General features: G+C 36.0%; 1 protein-coding gene across 1 annotated transcript in view; it reads left to right on the top strand.

The window, feature by feature from the left end:
- The first annotated feature begins 11,224 nt into the window (after positions 1–11,224).
- LOC135156326 (uncharacterized) overlaps positions 11,225–23,921 on the top strand; it is a 60,775-nt gene continuing 48,078 nt past the window's right edge. The window contains exons 1-3 of the mRNA XM_064108369.1: positions 11,225–11,312; positions 12,183–13,735; positions 16,742–16,933. Coding sequence (XP_063964439.1) covers positions 11,294–11,312; positions 12,183–13,735; positions 16,742–16,933 — 1,764 coding nt within the window. The 5' untranslated portion in view covers positions 11,225–11,293. The remainder of the gene's footprint in view (positions 11,313–12,182; positions 13,736–16,741; positions 16,934–23,921) is intronic.

Raw genomic sequence — 23,921 nt, 5'->3', positions numbered from 1 at the left:
ATTTTTTTTTTTTGGGGGGGCGACTTTAGAAAATTGCCACATAAAAGAGTAAAAGAAAATTATTACGACTAGGAACTTAACCCCCCCCCCAAAAAAAAAAGGGGGGGTGAAAAATCCTTTACATTTCAGCATATCAATTTAAAGCCTAAAACATCTACTTTAAAAAAATTGTTTCTGGTGTCCAATTAATCAATGGTTTATTTATCTTCTTCTACTCAGTCTTTGTTCATTTCAGTTCCTACTCTGTCTTTCATCACCTTTTGCACTCTTGAGCTTTACCATATACCTTCTTGTTTTGTTTCCTCTCCCCCCCTCTTTGCCTCCCTTTCTCAGTACATTTTTCTTTGCTATTTTAATTCATTATTATCTAGCAACAATTATTCCATTCTGAATGCTTACACCTACACCGAAATATAATACCATGACATTTTTTCCTTCATAATCATTTTTGGCTACACTCTGTCGATACTATTAGCAATATTCAATGTCTAGTTTTGAAGAAATGACCGTCATGATATTATATTTTGGTAAAGGTACATCAAATTCAAATTCATATTAACAAGGTTGCAGCATTCAGAATGGAATAACTGTTGCTTGACAAAAATGGATGTAGTTATTTTCCGAAAATCATCTGTAAAAATGTTAGTTTTATCACTGAGTTTTCATATTCCTGCGGTTACCACCATCTGAAAGGGATATGACTAGAATATAATTATATGTAGAGAAATAAAAGTTTATCTACATATAATCATATTGTAGTCATATCCCTTAAAAGTTTGTCTTTACTCCAATGGAAAATTATTTGCACTTGTTTTTATGACAGAGTTTGCATCCAACAATTTTGCTACTGAAACATATTCATTTTTGACAATGGGAGATGTAGGATGTATAAAGCAGGAGCTGTGACAGAAATATACTGGAAAAATGAAGTGAAAGAAAATATAAGGCTAAAATCTCTTGTGCACATATGTTTATTTTTGATATGGTATGTTATTGAGTCATGGATTTGCAAGTGAATTTCTAAAACAAGTGCAGAGATTTTTGTATATACTTATATTTCTATAATTAGTTGCATGATTAAAGGGACACTTCAAAATATGTCAGAAAAATATACTTGGAGAGAGAGAGGAAACAGAAGGAGATGGTATGGTGAAGCTCAAAATCAACAGGGATTTGAAAGTTAAAAAAAGAGTAGGAACGGAATATGAATATGAATAAAAGACTGAGTAGGAGAATATAAGTAAACAATGGTTAATTGGTTATTGTAAACATTTTTTTATCAAATCAGAATACATTAAACTTCAAATAAATGGTCTGAAGTGCAAAGGACTCTTCTTACCTTTTAGGGGGGGGGCATTTTCTGCTAAAAAATAGTCAGCCCCCTATTTTTCCGGGGGGTGGATTATAATAAGTTCCTAGTCATAATCCTTTAACTTTTATGAGGTCATTTTCTAAAGACCCCCCCCCCCCCCCGCACAAAAAAAGAAGAGTAATGTCTAGCTTTAAAAATACAAAGACCCCTGAGGGGCAAAGGTATAGACTGGTTTGAGCATGGGGAGGTAGAACTACAAGTGGTATGGGGAGGGGGGAACATCTTGGGGAGGTGGAACTAAGGTTTGGAAAATCATCTGTTGAAAGTAGAAGGGGTGCACATTTCGTTTTGCTTGCCAGTGTTGGAACTCCTCTGCCTCAGCGGAAGGTTTCACATTCACCCAGTGTACCTCCAGCCTATGCCTTGAGGGGATGCGTTTTTAAGAGTGTTTATCATTTTTATGTTTCTAATGGCCACCGCCTTTGACCTTCTTTATTTTGATGTCAGATTTTAAGGACCAATCCCGCCCCTCCCCCAAAACCTAGAATTATTAATGAAGGTGATTAATACCCCCACACTCTGGCGTGAACATTTTAATGCACAGAAGACATTTATAATTTAATATAAATCTTTACCCCAAGATGAGTATTTCTTCCAACTTTTATGAGCGCTGACTAAAAACAGGGGAAGTAGTTTGATCCACAATGAGTATTCCTGCATTTCTGGCTATCATATGTGGCTACCCTGGCAATGCACTCTCTGACAAATGCAAAAAAGTTTCTTGCTCAGCTATACCCCAAGGCCAATGTGTGACCAAATTTCACGAAATTTGGTTCAAAATCTAAATTTTGCCATATAATATGTTGTTACCATGGCAGCAAAATTTCTGAAACACACACAAAAAAGTGCCTTGTACATCTTTACTTCAATACCAATGTGTGTGCCAAATTTCATGACAATTGATTGAAAACTGATGAAGCAGTTTGAATTGTAAGTTTTTTTCCCAATTTTCACCATATGATATGTTGTTACCATGGCAACAAGATTTCTGAAAGACACACAAAAATGTATCTTAGACAGCTTCACCTCAAGACCAATGTGTGTGCCAAATTTCATGAGAATCGGATGAAAACAGAGGAAGTAGTTCTAACAGCAAGATTTTTACCTTTTTTTGCAATGATACACTGTTACCATGGCAACACAATTTCCAACACATGCAAAAAATATGTATCGCACATCTTTACCCCGAGACCAAAATATGTACATACACACCAACATTCAACCCCCTCCAAAGTCACCCTTCGGCTTGGTTAGCATCAGCGGCGTAACAGGGGTCGGTGGCCAGGGGGGGCAAGAGCCAAAAATTTCCCGGTCATATCATGGTATGAACAGGCGTAATGGTGTAATGAGGCGACTATTTTGAGAAGGCCAGATATTGCGTATCGGACAGAATTTATCTTTAAAAACAGTTGCGAGCGAGCGAAGCGAGCGAGCAAAAATTTGGACCTTTTTAATACAAAAATCAAATTTTGTGATAGATTTTGACATGATATCCAGAAAACAATATCATTTTTCTCTCTTTAGATTCCTTTTTTGTGGTCTGTACGATACGCCACTGTGAACAGGATTCTTTGTGGCATTAGCGTGAAGAGTAAAAAAAGAAGATTAAAAAAAAACAGGGGAGCGGTATAGCACATGTGCTAAAAAGCTGCTTTATATAAGTCCCGAGCGAGCGAAGCGAGCGAGAAAAAAAATCATCTTTTCATGAGAATCTAACTTTGAGCTATTTTTTTTACATTATATTCAGTAAATAAAATCATATCCTACACTTTTCCTTTGCTTTTCTTTCCTTTTTTTTTTTAATTCTTGTTTGTAGAACTTTTTGGGGCCATGGCCCAACCCTTCCATACGCAGTGCTGTGCGGTTGGGGTCCGGGCGGAGCCCCCGAAACTTCTTGATATCAAAGCCATTTAAACCTCGCAGATTGCCGCTATTTTAATCAAATCGCGGTCATATACAGAATATAGCTTTTACACAACACATTTATTCAACCCGGTTGCATAATGAACCAAATATTTTTAAGGAACAAAACATAGCAATGTGGGAAAATTTGTAAAAAAAAGTCGCCAGCATGCAAAGCGAGCTGGAAAAAAAAATTGCCAATTGAAATTAAATTCTAATTATGTGATAGCTTTTTCCATTATATTCAGCAAATAACGCATTTCATTGTTTCCATTCATTTCATGATATACGTTGTCTCCTACAATTTCTTTTATTTTCTCTTGGGTGTGGACCAAGACCCCCCCCCCCCGCCTGTATGCCAGTGATTGATTGTGAACGGGGGCGTTATAGAGCCATTTGAAGGTTATGAATGAAGAGCCCCTACTGCGTAGGGTCTGGGGCAAAGCCCCGGTAGCTTATTTGCATAAAATTTAGCAAGCTTATAGCACAATGTTGTATGCAGTCCATCTTTATTCCCGCTCTTTAATTTCAATCATCGGCAGCCCGGTCGTGTTATTATTTTTTTTCCTTGTCCCTTTTCTTTTCCAATTTAGCTTTTGACTATATAATTACTCTCTACCTTCGTTTCCCGCTATTGGTTGCCATTTTGTCATCTTTTAATTCATTTCCCACCGTGCTATTGCATTACATAGGCCTATTTCAGAATGATTTGTTCTTTCTCAAATGTCAGTTCTTCTTTCGTACATTTTCCCTCTTTCCTTCCTTTTCCATAAAAAAAAAGTTTTTCTTCGTTTTCTTTTCCCTTTCCTTTTCCTCCTTTCCTTCCCCCTTCCTTCCCCTTTCCCTTTCTTTCTCCCTCCTTTTTTTCTTTTTCCCGTTTTTCTTTTATTTTCCCGGTGAAATCCGCCAGGGGGGGCAACTTGCCCCCCCTGCCCCCCCGCCTGTTACGCCACTGGTTAGCATCTGCTTTCAGATATTTGGTGCATTGAGATGCGAGGACAAACAGAAGATCTGTTCAAAAAGGGTCTGAATTCAAGAACTAATCCAATGCAAAATAATGCACTGCTATTGAGTTTTGGACTAGCGCTAGTCTATATATCAGACAAATCTAGACTCATAAATTCGGACATTTTCACCCATTTTTTCACTGTTCCTGTAGCCAGATTTTTTGGAGCATACCCCATTCTTAATTCTTATACATAAACAAAGGTCTGGAGAAAAAATCACGCTTTTGTCCACCGTGTCCACATAATTTCGCTAACAGACCAGACTATTATAGAGGTTATTTTGAATGTAAAAAATACAGTATTAATCACCTAGGAATGCGATAATAATAAAAAAAACGTTTTCAAATAACGTTTTACTCATACAACAGGATTATAATTATGGATGTCATAGTCAAGCAAATCCAAATTCTTCCAAATATGTCCCAATTCACATTGTAGATAATATTGTTAGGACCTATAGGGGCTATTTTGAATTTCATAATACAGTATTAATTTCATGCATGACAAAATAAATGATATGTCTTGCTATAAAACATGTTGTCAGACAATGTTTTACTCTTAGATCACAATTACATGCATTTTATGTCTCTTACTCGTGTGAAAATTAGTTTTACATGATAGCAATATAGGGGCCATGGCGGCCATTTTAAATTTCAAAATACAGCATTTATCATATAAATGGCATATTAACAATTATGTTTTAGTCAGTATTCCACTCGTTAATCTTAATGATATGCATTTAAGTGCTCAATCTTGTCAATTTTTTTTTGCCCCGGCCATTGCCTTTGTACATAATACTCTTTGGGCCAGTGGCGGCTATTTTAGATATCAAAATACAGCAATATTCCCATATATGACATAATAAATGATATATCTCGTTAGTAATGATGATTTGCATATATTACTTCGTTCATACATCGCGATTTTTACAATTTAGTGCTCATTTTTGTGAAAATTAGTTTTCCCTTTTCATATTGTACACAATAGTGTATACAATGGCCTATGGCGGCCATTTTGAATATCAGGAAAATTAACATTTTGTCAAAAATTATTTTTTAAGATTTTATTTCACTCCTGCCACACAATTTCATGCATTTCACAACCAATGTGCGGGCAGTTTTCTGATTTTCATAGGTAATTTGCATATTTTGGCGGCCATATTGGAATTTGCCAATTTGCGGAAACTGCTCAAGGTTACACGAGTGGCATCATCCAGATTCGTAATCAGCACCCTCGAATTGACAAGAAACCATAAAAAATATTGTATATATAAAAAAAACAAGGTTTGGTCAATTTTCTATGGGGCCTATCCTGCACTATTTAACGAGGCAAAGCGATCTACATCGCGAGGTGGTTTTCCAAACTGGTTTGGATGATCGCTTCCACGAACGCTTTGACCATTCTCACTACGCGTTAAACTAGTTTCCACTAAACTAGTTTTAGGAACGTAGTGAGAACAGCCTCTATGCTATGTCCAGAAAGTGTATATAAGCGAGCTGCATTTTAGTCAAGTTTTTAGAGTTTTGTCTTTATTCTAGTTTTTTATCCGAGCGTCTTACATGTATTCCAGTTTAGTCTTCATCAAGTTTAGTCTGAGTCAAAAATTTAGTTCAGAATTATCATAAGTTAAATTCTTATAATTGTTCCAGCATCGTTCGACATTATATCATTCACCATTGTCCATGTACCGCTGGAGATATATCGATTTGTCATCATCACATATTCCTTAGCACCTATATCAAGGTTTGAAAAGTAATAAACTACTGAACTTTATTTTCCTGTGTAATTAGGCCAAGTAAAAACGAAAGTAATTGATCGTCCTCGCGCGCATCTATTTTGGCCGCCGCATGAAATTTTTTACTATTTACTATTTTCCAAAATTGGCTTTAAAAAAATTGCAGATATGAAGTATACATAGAAATATTCTAAATAACTTGACTATAACAGAAACCAGAGTAGCAAACATACGACATCGTTAAAAGCATTATACTAATTGACAAAAATTACACACAAAGCAGTACATATGAATAAAATATGGTAGATAGACATACAAAGTTGATTTCAAATTCAAGAGGCAATAATAAAACTTAGAATTTAAAAAGATGCATTTTAAGTTTCTGTTTAAAAATTGATAAAGATTTTGACTGTTTCAAATTCAATGGCATGTTGTTCCAAAGTAAAATCGCTGAGTAAAATAAAGAGTGTTTAAAAATTTCAGTATGAGTTTTGGGGGTGATCAAATTATCTTTTGCTGCATATCTTGTATTAAAACAATGAGAATCACTGGCATTTGTAAACACATTACGATAAAATTCCGATGACAGACCATTGATACATCTATACATAAAAATACACTTTAAATAGGTAACGCGATCGTTGAAGGGGAGCCATTGGAGTTCACGAAACATTTCTTTTGAGGGGGTATAAAAATTACATTTTAGGATTAATCTAGCCGCTCTTTTTTGAAGTTTTATTATACGATCTGTGTGCATATTGAAACGCAACCCCCAGATTTCACAGCAATAATCAAGGTGTGATTGGACTAGACATAGGTATAGAGTCCTGAAGGTATTTTGGTCAACATAAGGCCTAACCCTTCGTAACATACCTAGGCTGGCATACACTTTTTTACATACATTATCAACTTGGTATGACCAAGTTAGGTGTTGATCAATTATGACTCCAAGACATTTAATCGTTGTACATCGTTCTATAACATCTCCATTAAATTTGATTATTACATTTTCCATAGAAAAATTAGATAGCTTTTGCGGTGTCCCTATTAACATGAACTTTGTTTTATCAGTGTTAAGTTTTAATTTATTTACGTTTAACCATTCTTTTAAGGAATTCATATTATCTTGAAGCTTATGTTGAATATCATGTGCAGACGTACTGTGAGCATATAATGTGGTGTCATCTGCGTACATGGTAATACTACAATGTTTCAGAGCATGAACCAAATCATCGATGTATATTAAGAAAAGGAGTGACCCAAGGACGGACCCTTGCGGTACTCCTAGCGAAACAGATTGCTCATCTGAGATAGTGCCTCGTACAGCTACTGTTTGGGTTCTATCATTGAAATAAGAATTAAACCACGTAACCATTTTATCTGAACATCCAATACGACGTAATTTGACCAACATTACCTGAGTATCGACAGTGTCAAACGCACGTTTAAGATCAACGTAAAACGCACCTATTATTTCCCCGATGTCAATGAAGCGTAACCATTGATCTGTAAGCGAACCCAGTGCTGCAGAGGTCGAAAGACCAGGTCGAAAACCGAACTGCGAATTACTTAAGATATTATGTGTGGTTAAAAGGAATATAATTGCTTGTGAACAATCTTTTCTATCAGTTTACTTACGACAGGCAAAATTGCAATCGGTCTATAATTGCATATCAAATTAATGTCACTTTTCTTAAACAATGGACAAATTTTAGAACTTTTCCATTCATCTGTATAAACTCCCTCGTTAAATGACACATTTATCAATTTTGTTATTTGAGAGGTTATTTCTGTTTTAGCATACTTTAGTTGTGAACTACTGATATCATCAATGCCAGTTGATTTATTGGTGTCTAATTTCGATAAAAGATCAGCTATGACATCTTCTTCAACTTCGTCAAAATCAAATTCATAAAGAGGAACATGCTTTCTTACATTTTCTGTTTCATTGCATTTGAGTGTGGAAACACTTTCTCTCTGGAGTTCAGGATATCTTACAGATTCAACGAAATAATCATTGAATGCGTTACTTATAATTTTGTCATCACGACAGAAAACATTTTCTATTTCAAAAATGTTAGGAATAAGTAATTTTTTTGTGGTAATAAGACCTTTAGATATTTCCACATTTGTTAAAAATTATTGGCAGAATCATGAATTTTAGAAGTGAAATAATTTCTTTTAGATTTTTCCATGAATATGTTGACATCATTACGCAGTTTTTTGTAATTCTTCCAAATACACGAGGTATGGCTTTCATCGTGATCTTGTGATTTTTTCCCTTTAAAAATTTTTGATGCACCAATCTCGATTTCTCATTAACTTTATTATATCTGGCGTTATCCATGGTAGAGTCTTTTCACGTACTCGTAAATGCTTTAGTGGTGCTATTTCCTCAATGGTTGAAACAAAAATGTCTTTCCATTTATTCCAATATATGTTGACGTCAAAAATAGCTTCAAGATCACACCAGGGTGAGTCCCGGACTTTCTGAAGAAAATCATCTGATCTCAATTGTTCCTTAGAACGAAATTTGATTACCCTATTAGAATGCGTTTTGTTTTGATTACACCTTCGTATAGCATACACGAGATAATGATCACTCAGTGATGTGTAAACACAACCAAATTCAACAATAGTTTCACTCTTTGTAGAACATATGATATCAATTAATGAGCGTGAGTTATTCGTTACTCGAGTTGGCGTATCAATCAACTGTTTAAAATTGTACGATCCAAATAAAAACTCCAACTTGGAGACTTGAGAAGAATTATCATTTCCTACAAGGTTGCAATTTAAATCACCAAAAACTAAAATTTCATCAATCATCTTACATGAACAATGAACACATTCCATTAGCTCTGTGAATTTCTCAAAAAATGAGGCATCACTTGATGGAGGCCGATAAACAGAAAATCAAAATGTCTTTTTGAAAAGGCAGTCGTAATTGAATACATATCAGTTCAAGGTCTGGATTTTCAAAATCTTTACGCCTAACATATTGCAAATTACGTAGCTACACCTCCTCCGGAACGTATTCTATCATTTCTTTCAACTATCAAACCTTCCATATGTAGCTCATTGTCACTTATGCTTTCGTCGCAAAATGTTTCATTCAAACATAGAATATCAATCTCATTATTGGCAAGCAAATGTGATAAAGAGTCTACTTTACTGACTAGGCTACGAATATTCAAAAATATGAATTTGAGTCCTTTTTTTAAGGCAGGAATCTGCCCATCGCTTAAAGTGATTGTTTAACATTTGTTTGACTTTTAAAAAATCTGAGCTAGAAGGTCACACATGTCACCAGTGTCTGTGATATGTTACAAAAATGAAGCCCAGAAAAAATTGCGTTCAAAAATAATTATTTAGTGCTTCAAAAATTGAAATATAAAGTGACCGGAAACACCGCCTTAATTTCATCCCATACACTTATGTGTACTATTTAGGTGTCTAGTAGACGCCTATTTACAAAATCGGTGTTTGCCTTGTAGTTTTAGCTTTTCTTTCTCAATAATGGTTGTTTTCAGGGTTTATTAGTTCTAATACATGCACTTGTACACATGTTTCATCTTGGTTTAAGAATTTTTTTAAATCGGCTGCTCACAAAGTTAAACAATACCTTTAAGTTTATAATTCTACATTTCTCTGGAACGTCTGTGCGAGGTTTACATCCTTGCATTTTTCTATGCAGTCTGTGAGAATTGGCCAAAGTATTAACAGATTTTGAAGAAAGTTGCACGGGCTTCCCGGCTAAGTCTTCCTTGCTAAATTCTTAGTAATTTTCGACATGATTACAAAATTTTGATTTATGTCCAAGCTGTTTGCACTTGTGACAGCGGATTTTAGATTCGAAGTGGCAATTGCGTTGTTTGTGATTCAGTTCGCCGCAGTTGAAGCAGCCTTTGTACGTTGAGTGCGTATGCCATGGCTCGCTGAATTCTGCATTGTCATTATCACTAGAATGGGCTCGGCGGGGGTGTGTTCACTGAACTAAAAATTCGTATCTCTAGTTCAGTGGGTGTGTTGCGTCCATCTCGCTCATTGGTTGATTGAAGTGGGCGTGTCTCACTTTGTAAACATTGATGATCGGCGAGCTTAGGCATCGACGCTGTAACATCCGCGTACCGGCGTGATTGAGGAGGACTGGTGATCGGCTCATATAACTGGTGTTGTGGAGCATGACGATGATCTGTTGCACGATCAGCGATTGACATGTTGTCATGTTCTATCTGATTGATATGACGAACAAGAGATGAAGCAAACATCATGACACCAGAGCGGTTGAGATGCAGACCATCAGCTATGAGGTGACGGTCGCTGTCGATTGCACTGTTGTCGATGAATCCCCATCCATGCTTCGTGGTCATATCACGAAGTAGTTGATTGACGTCGTCTGCCTTCTTTTGGAGATCAGCATGACGTTCTCGGCGATGTATGATTGAACTCATTGTAATCATTTCGACGCTACTACAATTTCTCAAGACGTGTTCTCCAAGAGACTCAATTTTTGCTGCGATAACAGAAGGGTCGTTTCTTTAGAGGTTGTTTGTTCCGATGTGGAAGATGACTTCGCTGACATGATGGGTTTTCACAAGTCTATCAGTGACGTCGTATACGTCTTCGACTTTAGCTCCTAGGACAGTTTTACAGGCAACACGTTTGCTGCGGGATAGTTTAGACGGATGAATGTATTTAACCATAGAATCTCCTACTATCAAAACATCTTTTCTTTGCTTGAATCGCTGATGTTGAACTTGCTTATATTCATCCATTTGAGAAGAAAGAGTCGCTTCTGCGGAATTTTCAGGTGACGGGTGAACTTCGTTGACGAGCAAAGGTTCCTGGGTTTTTGACCTGCGTGACCTGGGTGACTGAGGTCCATTGTCATGGTCTACTAGATTAATGATGGCTTCTTTTAGCTCTGTGACTACGAGGCTGATTTTGTCAAGCTTTTGAGCTAAGTCTTTACAAAGGCAAGGCTTACTGGAGCATAAATTGTCAGAATTGGGAGTTGTCGGAACACCATTGTCGACCGTTACAATGGAGTCTCAGATTTGATAAAGGGGTATTGTTTGCGTTCTCAGAATTCCCGGGGCTTGAAGATTTGTCGCTGTTCTTCGCTACATTGCCTGCAACATCGTGACGCAAAACAAAATGGCGACCAATCTCTTGGTTCAAATGTGGATAGATGGAAGTGAGGTTGTTGATAATCAAAGATGTATCAGTGTCTTTCTCCTGAAACTGAAGTGATTGGCTTATTGTCAGAATCGTATGTTCGATGCTAGAAACGGTAATTCCCTTTGGAAGTTTATATGCAAAAGATGACGTACCTGGTACTCCCTTATATTTGTTCGTACGAACGCGCATAGACATGTTTAGTTCACACCAAAGTTATAAATTCTATAACACAACAGTATGCCAAAGACATATAGCACATATTAAATGGTTCAGTTTATAATCCAAAAGTAGTCAAATCAAACTGATAAATTCACCTGGATGAAGAACCTCGATAATAGGCCGGATGTGTATCCCCGCTTAAGGTGTATCCGCGGCATGTACTCTGTATGCATATGTATTGCGGTCCGGGAAATGTTTAGTCCTCAAAAACACACTTTTTGGTTGAAATAAGTCAAAGAGATGCAATAAAAACAGTTTCCACACAATAGTTAAAATCCACGAAGATAAGGTGATTCAATGAATGCTAAAGATGGAATTTTCGGTGAATTATGAAAGATCCTGTTCAGAGCCGATGTCTGCACGTCTGCCAATGCGAGTAGCTAGGCCTGTGGGGGTCGAGCCGGCATTGACGAGGCCGTAAATTAAACATGGGTTTAAAACCTCCTTCGTACTTATCTTTCTGTTTTTCAGTGTTTCTCTCAAGTTAAAAGGGCATTTTGGGGGGTTGCCAAACAATAGGGGGCGGGGCCGGCTCGCGCCCCCCCCCCCCCTTGGATCCGCGCCTGTTAGTGTCTTTGTTGTTGTTTTTCTGTTCATACATGGTATCCACTCATCAATGGAAGTGGCCCCCGGGCACCATGCATAGAGCCATAATATAAACATGGTTAAGTGGGTTCCCCAGGTATGCCAATCATTAGTTGAGTCATATTTTACGTATATCTACTGTACTGTATTTTCTCTTTTCTCTGTTTGTCCACGAAAGGTTACCATGGAACGATGCCAGATGATATAAACTTGATAAGAAAAAGGCTACAGGCAAAATATACACGGCAATGTCGTCACGTCAGATCATCGGCTGTTGATCCTGATTCCAGCAAAAGGCTGTTAGATGTTTTTGTCAGCCTGGTCATGGTTGTGACAACGACTACTTCATTCTGTAAAAAAGAAACATCGATTGAGATGGAAGGGTTGTATAAGCTGATCAAACGCGAAGCTGAAATAGGAGTACTAACTCGTTTCGCATTCCTCGGAAAGGTTGGAGTAGGGAAATCGACGTTATTTTCAATGATAGCCCTAAACTGGGCTTTAGGTAACTGTCTTCAGCATATCGATCTGCTCTTTCTTGAATCTTTCCGAAATCTGGAAAAGAGGAAATTTTTCGGGGAAATCGTCTTGAGTCGTTTCCCTGATTTAAAGCGTATTGACGGTGGTGAGATAGATGAATACATTGAAAATAATCCAGAAAGGGTTATGATAATGCTTGTTGATCTTGACCTGAAAACAATGGATTTAAGGCATTCAGATAACGAAAATTCAATTGTATCCATAGTAAGAGGAGAACGATTTATGAACACTCCAGTGTTGATAACTACCTTTCCTTATGTAACTGATCTAATCAAAAGCAACGATGATATTCGCCAACTCTACACACTAATAGAGGTCAAGGGATTTTCCAAAGAGGGCGCTAATACTTACATCAATAACTTTTTCCACAGCAACAAACAGCTGGCTACGGATCTTCTCAAATTCATAAGATCAAATGATCTAATCTCGGAACATTTGACGCCTTTTCCCATTTTCTGCAGCATACTGTGTAACGTTTGGGAGAAGTCACGTGATGTAGAAACCAAAGCCTTTGAGACATTTTCATTAGTATTCAAAGAAATATGTTTCTCTCTCGTAGACCAGTACATCCTCAAACAACATTATGATGATGAAGAATACAAAACCGCCATGAAACAAGTTTCCAATGTAGTAAGTGTTATCGGCAAAGTAGCCTTTGATGGTTTGATAAGAGATGAACATTTACTTACCGAAGAAAAAATGGCACAACATAAAGAAGAAGCAACCACTGCATGTGCCATTGGTATTCTCGGTAAAGAAAGGGTTTTGGCATCCCGGAAATCAAGGCAAGCTGGGGGAGATCAGTTTGTAGAACAGTTTTATTTTCCTCATAAACTTTGGCAGGAGTATACAGCAAGCTGCCATCTTGAATGTATGTTTCGTAAGGATTATCCGGAATTCAACAGAATTCTGGATGATCATGTTCTCGGACACTACAAGAAATTCACATATGTCTTGTACTTCGCTGCTTCACTTGGAGGTGAAGTCGGAAAGTCCTTAATGGAAGCTCTCTGTCGACGAGTCCATGATATGCGTTTCATCATTAATGTTGCCTTTGAATGTCACGAAGAGGGTGCGCTTGCACCCATCAAGGATCTGTTGCTTCGTAAGAGAACGATTGTATCAGACCATTCAGACCAACACAGTCTTTCAGCCACAGTCTTCGCATTAGAGTCATTCGGGAAGGAAGTGGTGAGTTGTTAAGTTGAAGTACTCTCACTAGTTTATAAAAAAATTATTTTTTACCGATATTACAATAAATTTCATCATCGCTTTTGACATCATTAAACCCATTATACAGTCACAATCATCACCATCATTTTCCCCATTCATGCATATTGGGGATTAATCCCCCCCCCTGTAATCAAAGATAGAATTTCCTTTATCAAAATTATGCTTGTGAAAATATATTGAGCGTAAAAAAACAACTTGATGATCATGAGCAAGCAATTTTTAAAACATCCATTTTGGCAAAGAACTCGTTATTACATTGTATAGTTTATTATTTATAACAACAAAAATCGACACAAGTCATGTATAAATTCTTCCGCCAGATAAAGATAGAACAATTAATTATGTACGATATAAGGGTCTTTCTCTTGAGAATTATAATTATATACAGCATTTGCCAGTCATATTTTTCAACCATGTCCCGGGGTCATTCCATTGGACAGTGGACAGTTCCCGCGAAAAAAATGCCTAAAAGTGACGAAAAAATCTCGTTAATCACGATGGCCTCACTAGAATAGAATATGTAATTTGCAAATCTCGGACATCTGCACAAAATCCGTGTTAAGAATGTTCTAGCGGCCTGCCTTTTAATCGTCGTTTTAGTGTATTTTTATCAGGACTATTCTCGCAGATGCTGTCCACATTATAATGGCAGAGACCCCCCCCCCCCCCGGCCCCGGACGCGATTTTGTTGCGTCAGTACTTTGGGTACCATACGCGAGAAATCAGTATACCATAGCCGTAACATTTTCATAAATAAGTCTCTAGGAATGACGTTTTAATTCGTTTAGTATAATTTATTGAGTGAAATGTCAAGTCCATCCCAAAAAATTGACTTGAATAAATAGAGAAAAATCAAAAAGGAATAATGCTTAAAACTTCATGAAAATCTGGGAATGACGTTTTAATTTGTTTAGTATAATTTATTTAGTTAAAGGTCAAGTCCATCCCAAAAAAATGACTTGAATAAATAGAGAAAAATAAAAAAGGAATAATGCTGAAAACTTCATGAAAATCGGATGAAAATATGAAAATTATGACATTTTAAAGTGTTGCTTATTTTTCACAAAACAGTTTTATGCTCAACTCAGTGATATGCACTTGAGAGAGTCGATGATGTCACTTACTCACTATTTCTTGTGGGGTTTTTTATTGTGTGAATTATACAATATTTCATTTTCTACGCCGGATTTGGAAATTGTGGCCATCTTGTTTGAACCATAATATGTTAAAACAATAGAATTCTTCATGTTCAGGGAGGTCATGAAAAAATTTCCGCATGACAATGACGAAAAAATCAAATATTCCATATTTCATATCATAAAATACAAAAGAAATAATGAGTGGGTGATGTCATCGGTCCCCTCATTTGCATATTGACCAGAATGTTCATATAAGTGTTTCATGAAATTTAGTAAAACTTTTAAATGTCATAACTTTCTTATTTCAGATCCGATTTGATGACATTTTCAATGTTATCCTTGTTTGACTTTTCTCTTTCTATTCAAATCATCTTTTTGTTTGGGTGGACTTGTCCTTTAATTATTTACGGATTATTTAGTTAGACTACGCCGCGTGAAAATTCATGGAAAACGAAACATTCCGATCCATCGATCAGCTCGATTGGTGTGGCTTAATCAATATAAGCAAAACCTGCAGTTGAGTTAATTGACGCAGGTTCGAGTCTCGCCTTTACAGTGCGTATCAAAAAAGTTTACACTTAGAAAAATTCTATAAAATTATAGATTTGTAATATCCTGAAAATTTTCCACATTTTAACATTGGTACAGATCCATTTAAGGAAATGGCGATATAACTGTCGAAAAATATTTCCGCTTGAGTGAGCACCACTTTTGAAAAGTTATAGTGTAAAATGGTTTGCGCAGAACTTTGAAATAAAAGCAGACCTTAATCATGAAGAACACGTTGAATTTTGGTAGTAAAATTGATTTGAAGATATCTTTTACCCTTTTTAACTTGTTTCCTTGTCCAAAACACTTCCAAGAGTGCATTGCGCCCCATCCCACCCCCCCCCCACACACACCGAGGCCATCGTGACAATATTTGCTTTACATTCATGCTATGTATGTTTTAATTATCACTTCCCACTCTATATTTTGGTGTTAATTGTTTCTGATGTTAGATATTTTGTATTTTTGATGTTGTTTGTTGTTGTTGCTGTTCATAGTTATCTTGACATGTATTTTAAACTGCAGGGCGCCTTTGTAAAGCAGTTTTAAGAACTGAACAGGCCTACCCTGCAGTATAAAATAAATAAAACTAAATAAATAAATAAATAAATATATGCCAATGAGCTGTGATTCACATGAAATAGCTTAGGCTTGATTTTCATTTTGCTAATCATTGACAAGCTTGGAAAAATTGTGGAGAAACAACTATTATATAAAAAATGAAATGTTAACTCACTTTAAATAATAAAAACTGCTGGAGATGTGTGATATAAACTTTTGTTGAGATTAAGCTATGTCCTCAGATCTAGCTGGCACAAAAAGGGTAAAGGTTGTACTTACTATGTGTTGAAATATCAATTTGGGTGGCAAAATTACCCACATGTTGTATATTTCTCAATTCCCAGGGCTTTTTCAAAGTGTAAACTTTTTTATACGCACCATAGAACGATTTTCAACGATTTTCTTTTTAATTGGGGGCAAGACTCTGGAAATACAAGTCCAAGAATTATAGTCTGATTCAAAGCCTCCAAAACAGCCCTCTCTTGTCGGGTACACATGAAATGATGAGCAGGGGAAAACATCCGGACCTATGTTTTAACACATAATTTTAGGTAAACATAAAGTGTGCACAATCCATTGGTCGTATTTTTAGAAATTATCATTATTATTTCATAATGAGGTACAGATGCGTATATGCACATCAGTTTCGTATTTGCTCGGCAAGGTATTTGCCATTTGTAACGCAGATGAAATTGTTTTTGTTTGTATTCGATAGCTAGAAGAAGTGAAACACATATCAGCTGATAGCCAATCAGAGGAGACAAGGATGTACTCAGATGATAGAATAAGTCAATACGCGAAAGCACTCTTTGATATGCCCAATCTGCGATCTCTTCAACTGGGGGATCCATACCTTGAAGATGGTGATTTCTTCTCAAATATGGCTACGAAAGCAAGGAAGTCACAGGTATAATCATTGTTACGCCCTGCCCAACGTATGTGGCTATTGGTTGAATTATGTCTTGGGTTGTCCATTCGTGATTATCAATTAACTTTTTTTATATTTTGAGGTCACAGGGTAAAAGTTTAAAATACCACAGGGGTCAATATGATTGCATTGAAATATCTCACTCTTGCACGGACTGAAAAAATAAGGATCAACTTCACATTTGACTTCTATACATGTTAGACATTAGAGAGGAAATGATCTCGATTGTGGAGTTATGAAATCAAATGTCAAAGGTCTCATATAAGTCATAAATGAATCTCATTATCTTGATAACCAAAACACATTGTTTATTAATAACAATATAGTCCGGTCTGTTAGCGTAAAAAATGCCCTACTTGTGGACACGGTGGACAAAAGCATGATTTTTTTCCAGACCTTTGTTTATGTATAAGAATTAAGAATGGGGTATGCTCCAAAAAATCTGGCTACAGGAACAGTGAAAAAATGGGTGAAAATGTCCGAATTTATGAGTCTAGATTTGTCTGATATATAGACTAACGCTAGTGCAAAACTAAATAGCAGTTCATTATTTTGCATTGGATTAGTTCTTGAATTCAGACCCTTTTTGAACAGATCTTCTGTTCTTCCTCACATCTCAATGCACTAAATATCTGACAGCAGATGCTTAAAGGAGAATGCAACCCTTGAAACCAGCTGAATCAATATCAAAGAGAAAAATCAAAGAAACATATTGCTGAAAGTTTGAGGAAGATTGAATGAATAATAAGAAAGTTATGAGCATTTTAATATTGAGATCACTAGTGCCATGTAGATTCTCCCACCGGCAATGCGACCAAGATCTGTGATATCACACACGTACAACTCCCTCATTACTTTAGTACTTATTTCACTTATATTCTCACTTTTATAGAGTCAATCACAAGGTGAGTTGTTCTCTTTATGAGATGACAAGTACAGAGGTTTCACATTATATCATTGATGAATCATTTGTCATATGATTAGAATGAGCAAAAAGAGATGTTTTGGGGTATATTTTCAGTGTCCAAATGGGAGAGTTGTACGTGTGTGACATCACAGATCTTGGTCGCATTGCCAATGGGAGGATCTCCATAGCATTAGTGATCTCGACATTCAAATGCTCATATCTCTTTTATTGCTAGTCCTATTTTACTCAAACTTTTGTTGATCTTATTCTTTGATTTTTCTTCTTTCACAAAAGCTAACTTGCTCCAAGAGTTTCATTCTCCTTTAACAAGCCGAAGGGTGACGATGGAGGGGGTTGAATGTTGGTGTGTTTGTACATATTTTGGTCTCGGGGTAAAGATGTGCGATACATATTTTGTGCATGTGTTGGAAAATGTGTTGCCATGGTAACAGTGTATCATTGCAAGAATAAGGTAAAAATCTTGCTGTTAGAACTACTTCCTCTGTTTTCATCCGATTCTCATGAAATTTGGCACACACATTGGTTTTGAGGTGAAGATGTCTAAGACACATATTTGTGTGTCATTCAGAAATCTTGTTGCCATGGTAACAACATATCATATGGTGAAAATTGGGAAAAAAACTTACAATTCAAACTGCTTCATCAGTTTTCAATCAATTATCATGAAATTTGGGACACATATTGGTATTGAAGTAAGGATGTACAAGGCAGTTTTTGTGTGTGTTCCAGAAATTGTGTTGCCATGGAAACAACATATTACATGGCAAAATTTAGGTAAAAACCTTGCAATTTGAACTACTTCATCAGTTTCGAACCTATTCTCATGAAATAATTATGGCTCACACATTGGCATTGAGGTAAAGATGTGCAAGAATTTTTTTTTTTTTGCATTTGTCAGAGAGTACATTGCCTTGGTAACCACATATAGCCAGAAATATGGGGGGAAACTCATTGTGGATCAATCTACTTCTCAGTTTTCAGCCTGTGCTGATAAAAGTTGACACAAATATTCATTTTGGGTAAAGATTCATATTCAGTGTTAAAAGGGAATCCAGCCTTGGTCATAATGTTATGTGCATGGAAAAGGAGATAAATAATAATGGTGAAAGTTTGAAAGAAATCGGACAAGCAAAATAAAGTTATGGCTGCTTTAAAATTAAGATCCCTAAGGCTACTCGTATGTAGAATTCAAATTGGCAACTGGGTAAGTGAATTATGACAAGGGATGAAGCCACAAGGAAAACTTCCCCATAAGACTTGTACTTAATTATTAGGATTTTTGGTTTTCTCCTAAATTCCTATTCCATTGGGGCCGTAATATAAACCCGGTAGTATAATGTTTTATGTCCTCATGAAAGAAAGATATAATTTGAAGTAAAACTTTTGAAAAAAAGAAATTTTAGCCAATTAATTATTCCAGTACATGGAAGAGTGGTCCTTGCCTTACATCACTATGACATCACATATGCGGTCAATTTGAAGTCTTCATGGGTATAGTGATTACCAATGCTTACAACTTTTATATATTCACAACTTTCTTATGGTTTGTCCGATGTTGTTCAAACTTTGACATAAAAACTTGTCTGATTTTTAATTTTCCTCTAAAAACAAGTGTTTATTTGGGTTGGATTCCCCTTTAAAACGTCTGATTGATTGATTGATTGATTTATTGATTGGTTTTATTCGTCAAGAATATCACAAGAGATTACAATGAAATTGAAGAATACCTTGACAGGATAGCCCATGAAAGCCGAAAGGCTTATTTCCAATGGGGTCCTATAGTTAGTATAAAACATTTACATATTGTAACAAAAAGTATAAACTACAACAAGTACTGGAACATGGTTTAAAAAATAAATACATACATACATACATATACATCAGTCAAATAATATGCAAACATCTGAAGCAAACAACAATCCTCCTAATACGTGAAACAAGATTATATTTTAACATACCCTAATTTATACATTATCTACAATACGAGAAACCAACTGTACAAAATGTTTGATTTTAATGTTAATATTGCTCTCGAGTAGCTTCCAGTTTGAGGTGCTTCTTTAGTGCACTCTTGAATTGAGAAAATATTTTAACTGATTTTACTTTATTAGGAAGAGCATTCCAAGATTGGATGCCATTAAAATAAAAAGTGTTCCCTATATGTCATTCACGTTTTGGTAACACAAAATTAAAATTACTATTTCGAGTACCGTACCTATGGATATTTGATACACGGGTGAAATTATTTGCTATATAATGATCTAATGTATCCGAATAGAATATTTTATGCACGTGGTGTAGTACTAATTGTTGTGATCTGTGATCTACATGAAGTAATCCTGCCTTTTCAAGTTCATTACATCCGACATGTGCTCTTGGTCCTAAAACATTTATGTATCTCACAATTTTATTTTGAATTATTCTTAGCTTTTTCTTATCCGTAACACCCAGACTACCGTACCAAGCCGCATTAGCATAGTCGAATAAACATTGTATTAAAGCAAAACATAAAATACGTCTAGACTTCATATTCAAACAGGTTTGATATCTATACAAAAATTTTAAGCGCGAATTTGCCTTTTTGACGATGGAGTCTACCAAACCCGTCCATGATAGGTTACTTGTCAAATTAATTCCTAAATATTTCACTGAATCTTTTCTTTCAATTACCTGATTATTATATGAAACCTTGAAATCTTGTGTATATATAAACTTTCGTTTCGAACAAAATAAAATGCTTTCTGTTTTCCCAACGTGTAAACTAAGCTTGTTGTCAGACATCCATTCAAAGCAATTTGCCAAATCTGCACTAAGTTTTTTTATCAATTATCTTGGGATTTGTATCCGAATATAGCAAGACACTATCATCAGCATATAAAATTAATTTAGATTCTTTAATACAAGTAGACATATCATTGATGTATGACATAAAAAGAATGGGGCCTAAAATGCTTCTTTGAGGGACTCCACATTTAATAGGCAGTGAATCAGAAATAACCGTCTGCATGGTAACTACCTGATGACGGTTAGATAAATATGATCTAAACCATGTCACACTTGGAGAGTCCAAACCCATCACTTCTAGTTTCTTCAAAAGTATGTTATGATTTACAGTATCAAAGGCTTTTTGTAAGTCTAGGAGAACCATTCCAACCATGCGCCCATGTGACATTTCGTTCCTGATAAAATCTGTTAAATGTATTAAACAAGTTTCAGTGGAATATCCGTTACGAAAGCCGGACTGAAATTTATATATTAGCTTGGTTTCTTGAAAGTATTTCATATAATAGTGCTGGGTATTAATCACCTTCAATGGGGAGGGGGGCGGAGAAGGTCCTTAAAAACTAACAAAAATATAGAAGGTTAAAGTCCATGACTATTAGGAACTTAAACACTCTTAAAACAATACCCCTTCCATTTTTTTGGGGGGGCGGCTTTAGAAAATTGCCACATAAAAGAGTAAAATGAAATTATTACGACTAGGAACTTAACCCCCCCCCCCCAAAAAAAAAAAGGGGGTGAAAATCCTTTACACTTCAGCATATCAATTTAAAGCCTAAATCATTCTACTTTGAAAAAAAAAATGTTTCCGGTGTCCAATTAATCAATGGTTTATTTATCTTCTTCTACTCAGTCTTTGTTCATTTCAGTTCCTACTCTGTCTTTCATCACTCTTTGCACTCTTGAGCTTTACCATATACCTTCTTGTTTTGTTTCCTCTTCCCCCCCCCCCCCTTTGCCTCCCTTTCTCAGTCAGTACGTTTTTCTTTGCTATTTTAATTCATTATTATCTGGCAACAATTATTCCATTCTGAATGCTTACAGCTACACCGAAATATAATACCATGACATTTTTTCCCTTCATAATCATTTTTGGCTACACTCTGTCGACACTAGTAGCATGTTTAGTTTTGAAGAAATGACTGTCATGATATTATATTTGGTAAAGGTACATCAAATTCAAATTCATATCATGGACCTATGAAGAGATGGACATTAATCGCTTACTTAATGAATTCACTAACAGGTGACTGTAATTGTCCCCTGACTCCTCTGAATAACATTCTCTTCATACTAGTCTTCTTTGGTTCAATGATTGTCACCGTGAGAAGGGACGGAAGCAGTTCGTGACTGGACATTTATATTTCACAAATTATATGCGCAATAGACAACAAATTACTTAAATCATGGAAAATCGATGTGCGGTTCTTTTTTACCTTTGGTAATCTTAGTTCCATGTGTTTTATTTGGGGAAATGTCTTCATATTGTAATATAGAGGCAATATTGTGATTGATTGTTTACCATTTAAAATTTAATTTTCCCAAGTTTCTCCATAATATTCCAGATATACGTGGTACATAACATTTATAGATCGTGTGTCTCTCAATGTTAAGGAGGTCCTTATGTGTGAGCGGTAGTTAGCGGATCGAATAATATCATATTTTATATCATAAAGATCGTCTGCTTTTCAAGTTTGCTGCTCCAAATATGAAGCATGTTGACTGAAAGGCACATGCTGAAACAGGGTATCAGCCAACAAAAATCAAGACCGGGAAACTGTTCCATCTTTGGGTGATCAGATACGTCTTGGTAGTCATGGCAATTGCTATTGTTACAACACCTGTATGTTCTCATTAAGATGCGCATAACCAGGCGACGGTGACTATCATTGGACCAAAGAATTGCTCTCGTTAATCGTCCATCTCTTCATAGGTCCATGTTCATATTAACAAGGTTGCAGCATTCAGAATGGAACAACTGTTGCTTGACATAAATTAATGTAGTTATTTTCCAAAAATCCTCTGTGAAAATTTTGAGTTTTCCCATTCCTGTGGTTACCACCATCTGAAAGGGATATGACTAGAATATAATTATATGTAGAGAAATAAAAATTTATCTACATATAATTATATTGTAGTCATATCCCTTATAAGTTTGTCTTTACTCCAATGGAAAATTATTTGCACTTGTTTTTATGACAGTCAGAGTTTGCATCCAACAATTTTGCTACTGAAACATATTCATGTTTGACAATGAGAGATGTAGGATGTATAAAGCAGAGGCTGTGACAGAAAAATACTGGAAAATGAAGTGAAAGAAAATATAAGGCTAAAATCTATTGTGCACATATGTATATTTTTGATATGGTATGTAATTGAGTCATGGATTTGCGAGTGAATTTCTAAAACAAGTGCAGAGATTTTTGTATATATTTATATTTCTATAATTAGTTGCATGATTAAAGGTACACTTTAAAGTATGTCAGAAAAAATATACTTGGAGAGAGGAAACAGAAGGAGATGGTATGGTAAAGCTCAAAATCAACAGGGATTTGAAAGTTAAAAAAAGAGTAGGAACGGAATATGAATAAAAGACTGAGTAGGAGAATATAAATAAACAATGGTTAATTGGGTACTGTAAACAATTTTTTATCAAATCAGAATGCATCAAACTTCAAATGAATGGTCTGAAGTGAAAAGGACTCTTCTTACCTTTTAAGTTAGGGGGGCATTTTCTGCTAAAAAAATAATAATCAGCCCCCTATTTTTTCGGGGGGATGAAGTTCCTAGTCATAATCCTTTAACTTTTATGAGGTAATTTTCTAAAGACCCCCCCCCCGCAAAAAATAAGAGTAATGTCTAGTTTAAAAAATGCAAAGACCCTTGAGGGGCAAAGGTGTCTGGTTTGAGCATGGGGAGGTAGAACTACAAGTGGTATGGGGAGGGGTGAACATCTTGGGGAGGTGGAACTAAGGTTTGGAAAATCAATTGTTGAAAGTAGAAGGGGTGCACATTTCGTTTTGCTTGCCAGTGTTGAAACTCCTCTGCCTCAGCGGAAAGTTTTACATTCACCCAGTGTACCTCCAGCCTATGCCTTGAGGGGATGCGTTTTTTTAGAGTGTTAATCATTTTTATGTTTTTAATGGCCACCGCCTTTGACCTTCTTCATTTTGATGTCAGATTTTAAGGACCAATCCTGCCCCTCCCCCAAAACCTAGAAATATTAATGAAGGTGATTAATACCCCCACACTCTGGCG

This window comes from Lytechinus pictus, chromosome 2 (assembly GCF_037042905.1).
Source record: "Lytechinus pictus isolate F3 Inbred chromosome 2, Lp3.0, whole genome shotgun sequence".
In the NCBI taxonomy this organism is placed as follows: domain Eukaryota; kingdom Metazoa; phylum Echinodermata; class Echinoidea; order Temnopleuroida; family Toxopneustidae; genus Lytechinus; species Lytechinus pictus.
The sequence above is the reverse complement of the archived record's forward strand: the minus strand, read 5'-3'. Positions and strand labels throughout refer to the sequence as shown.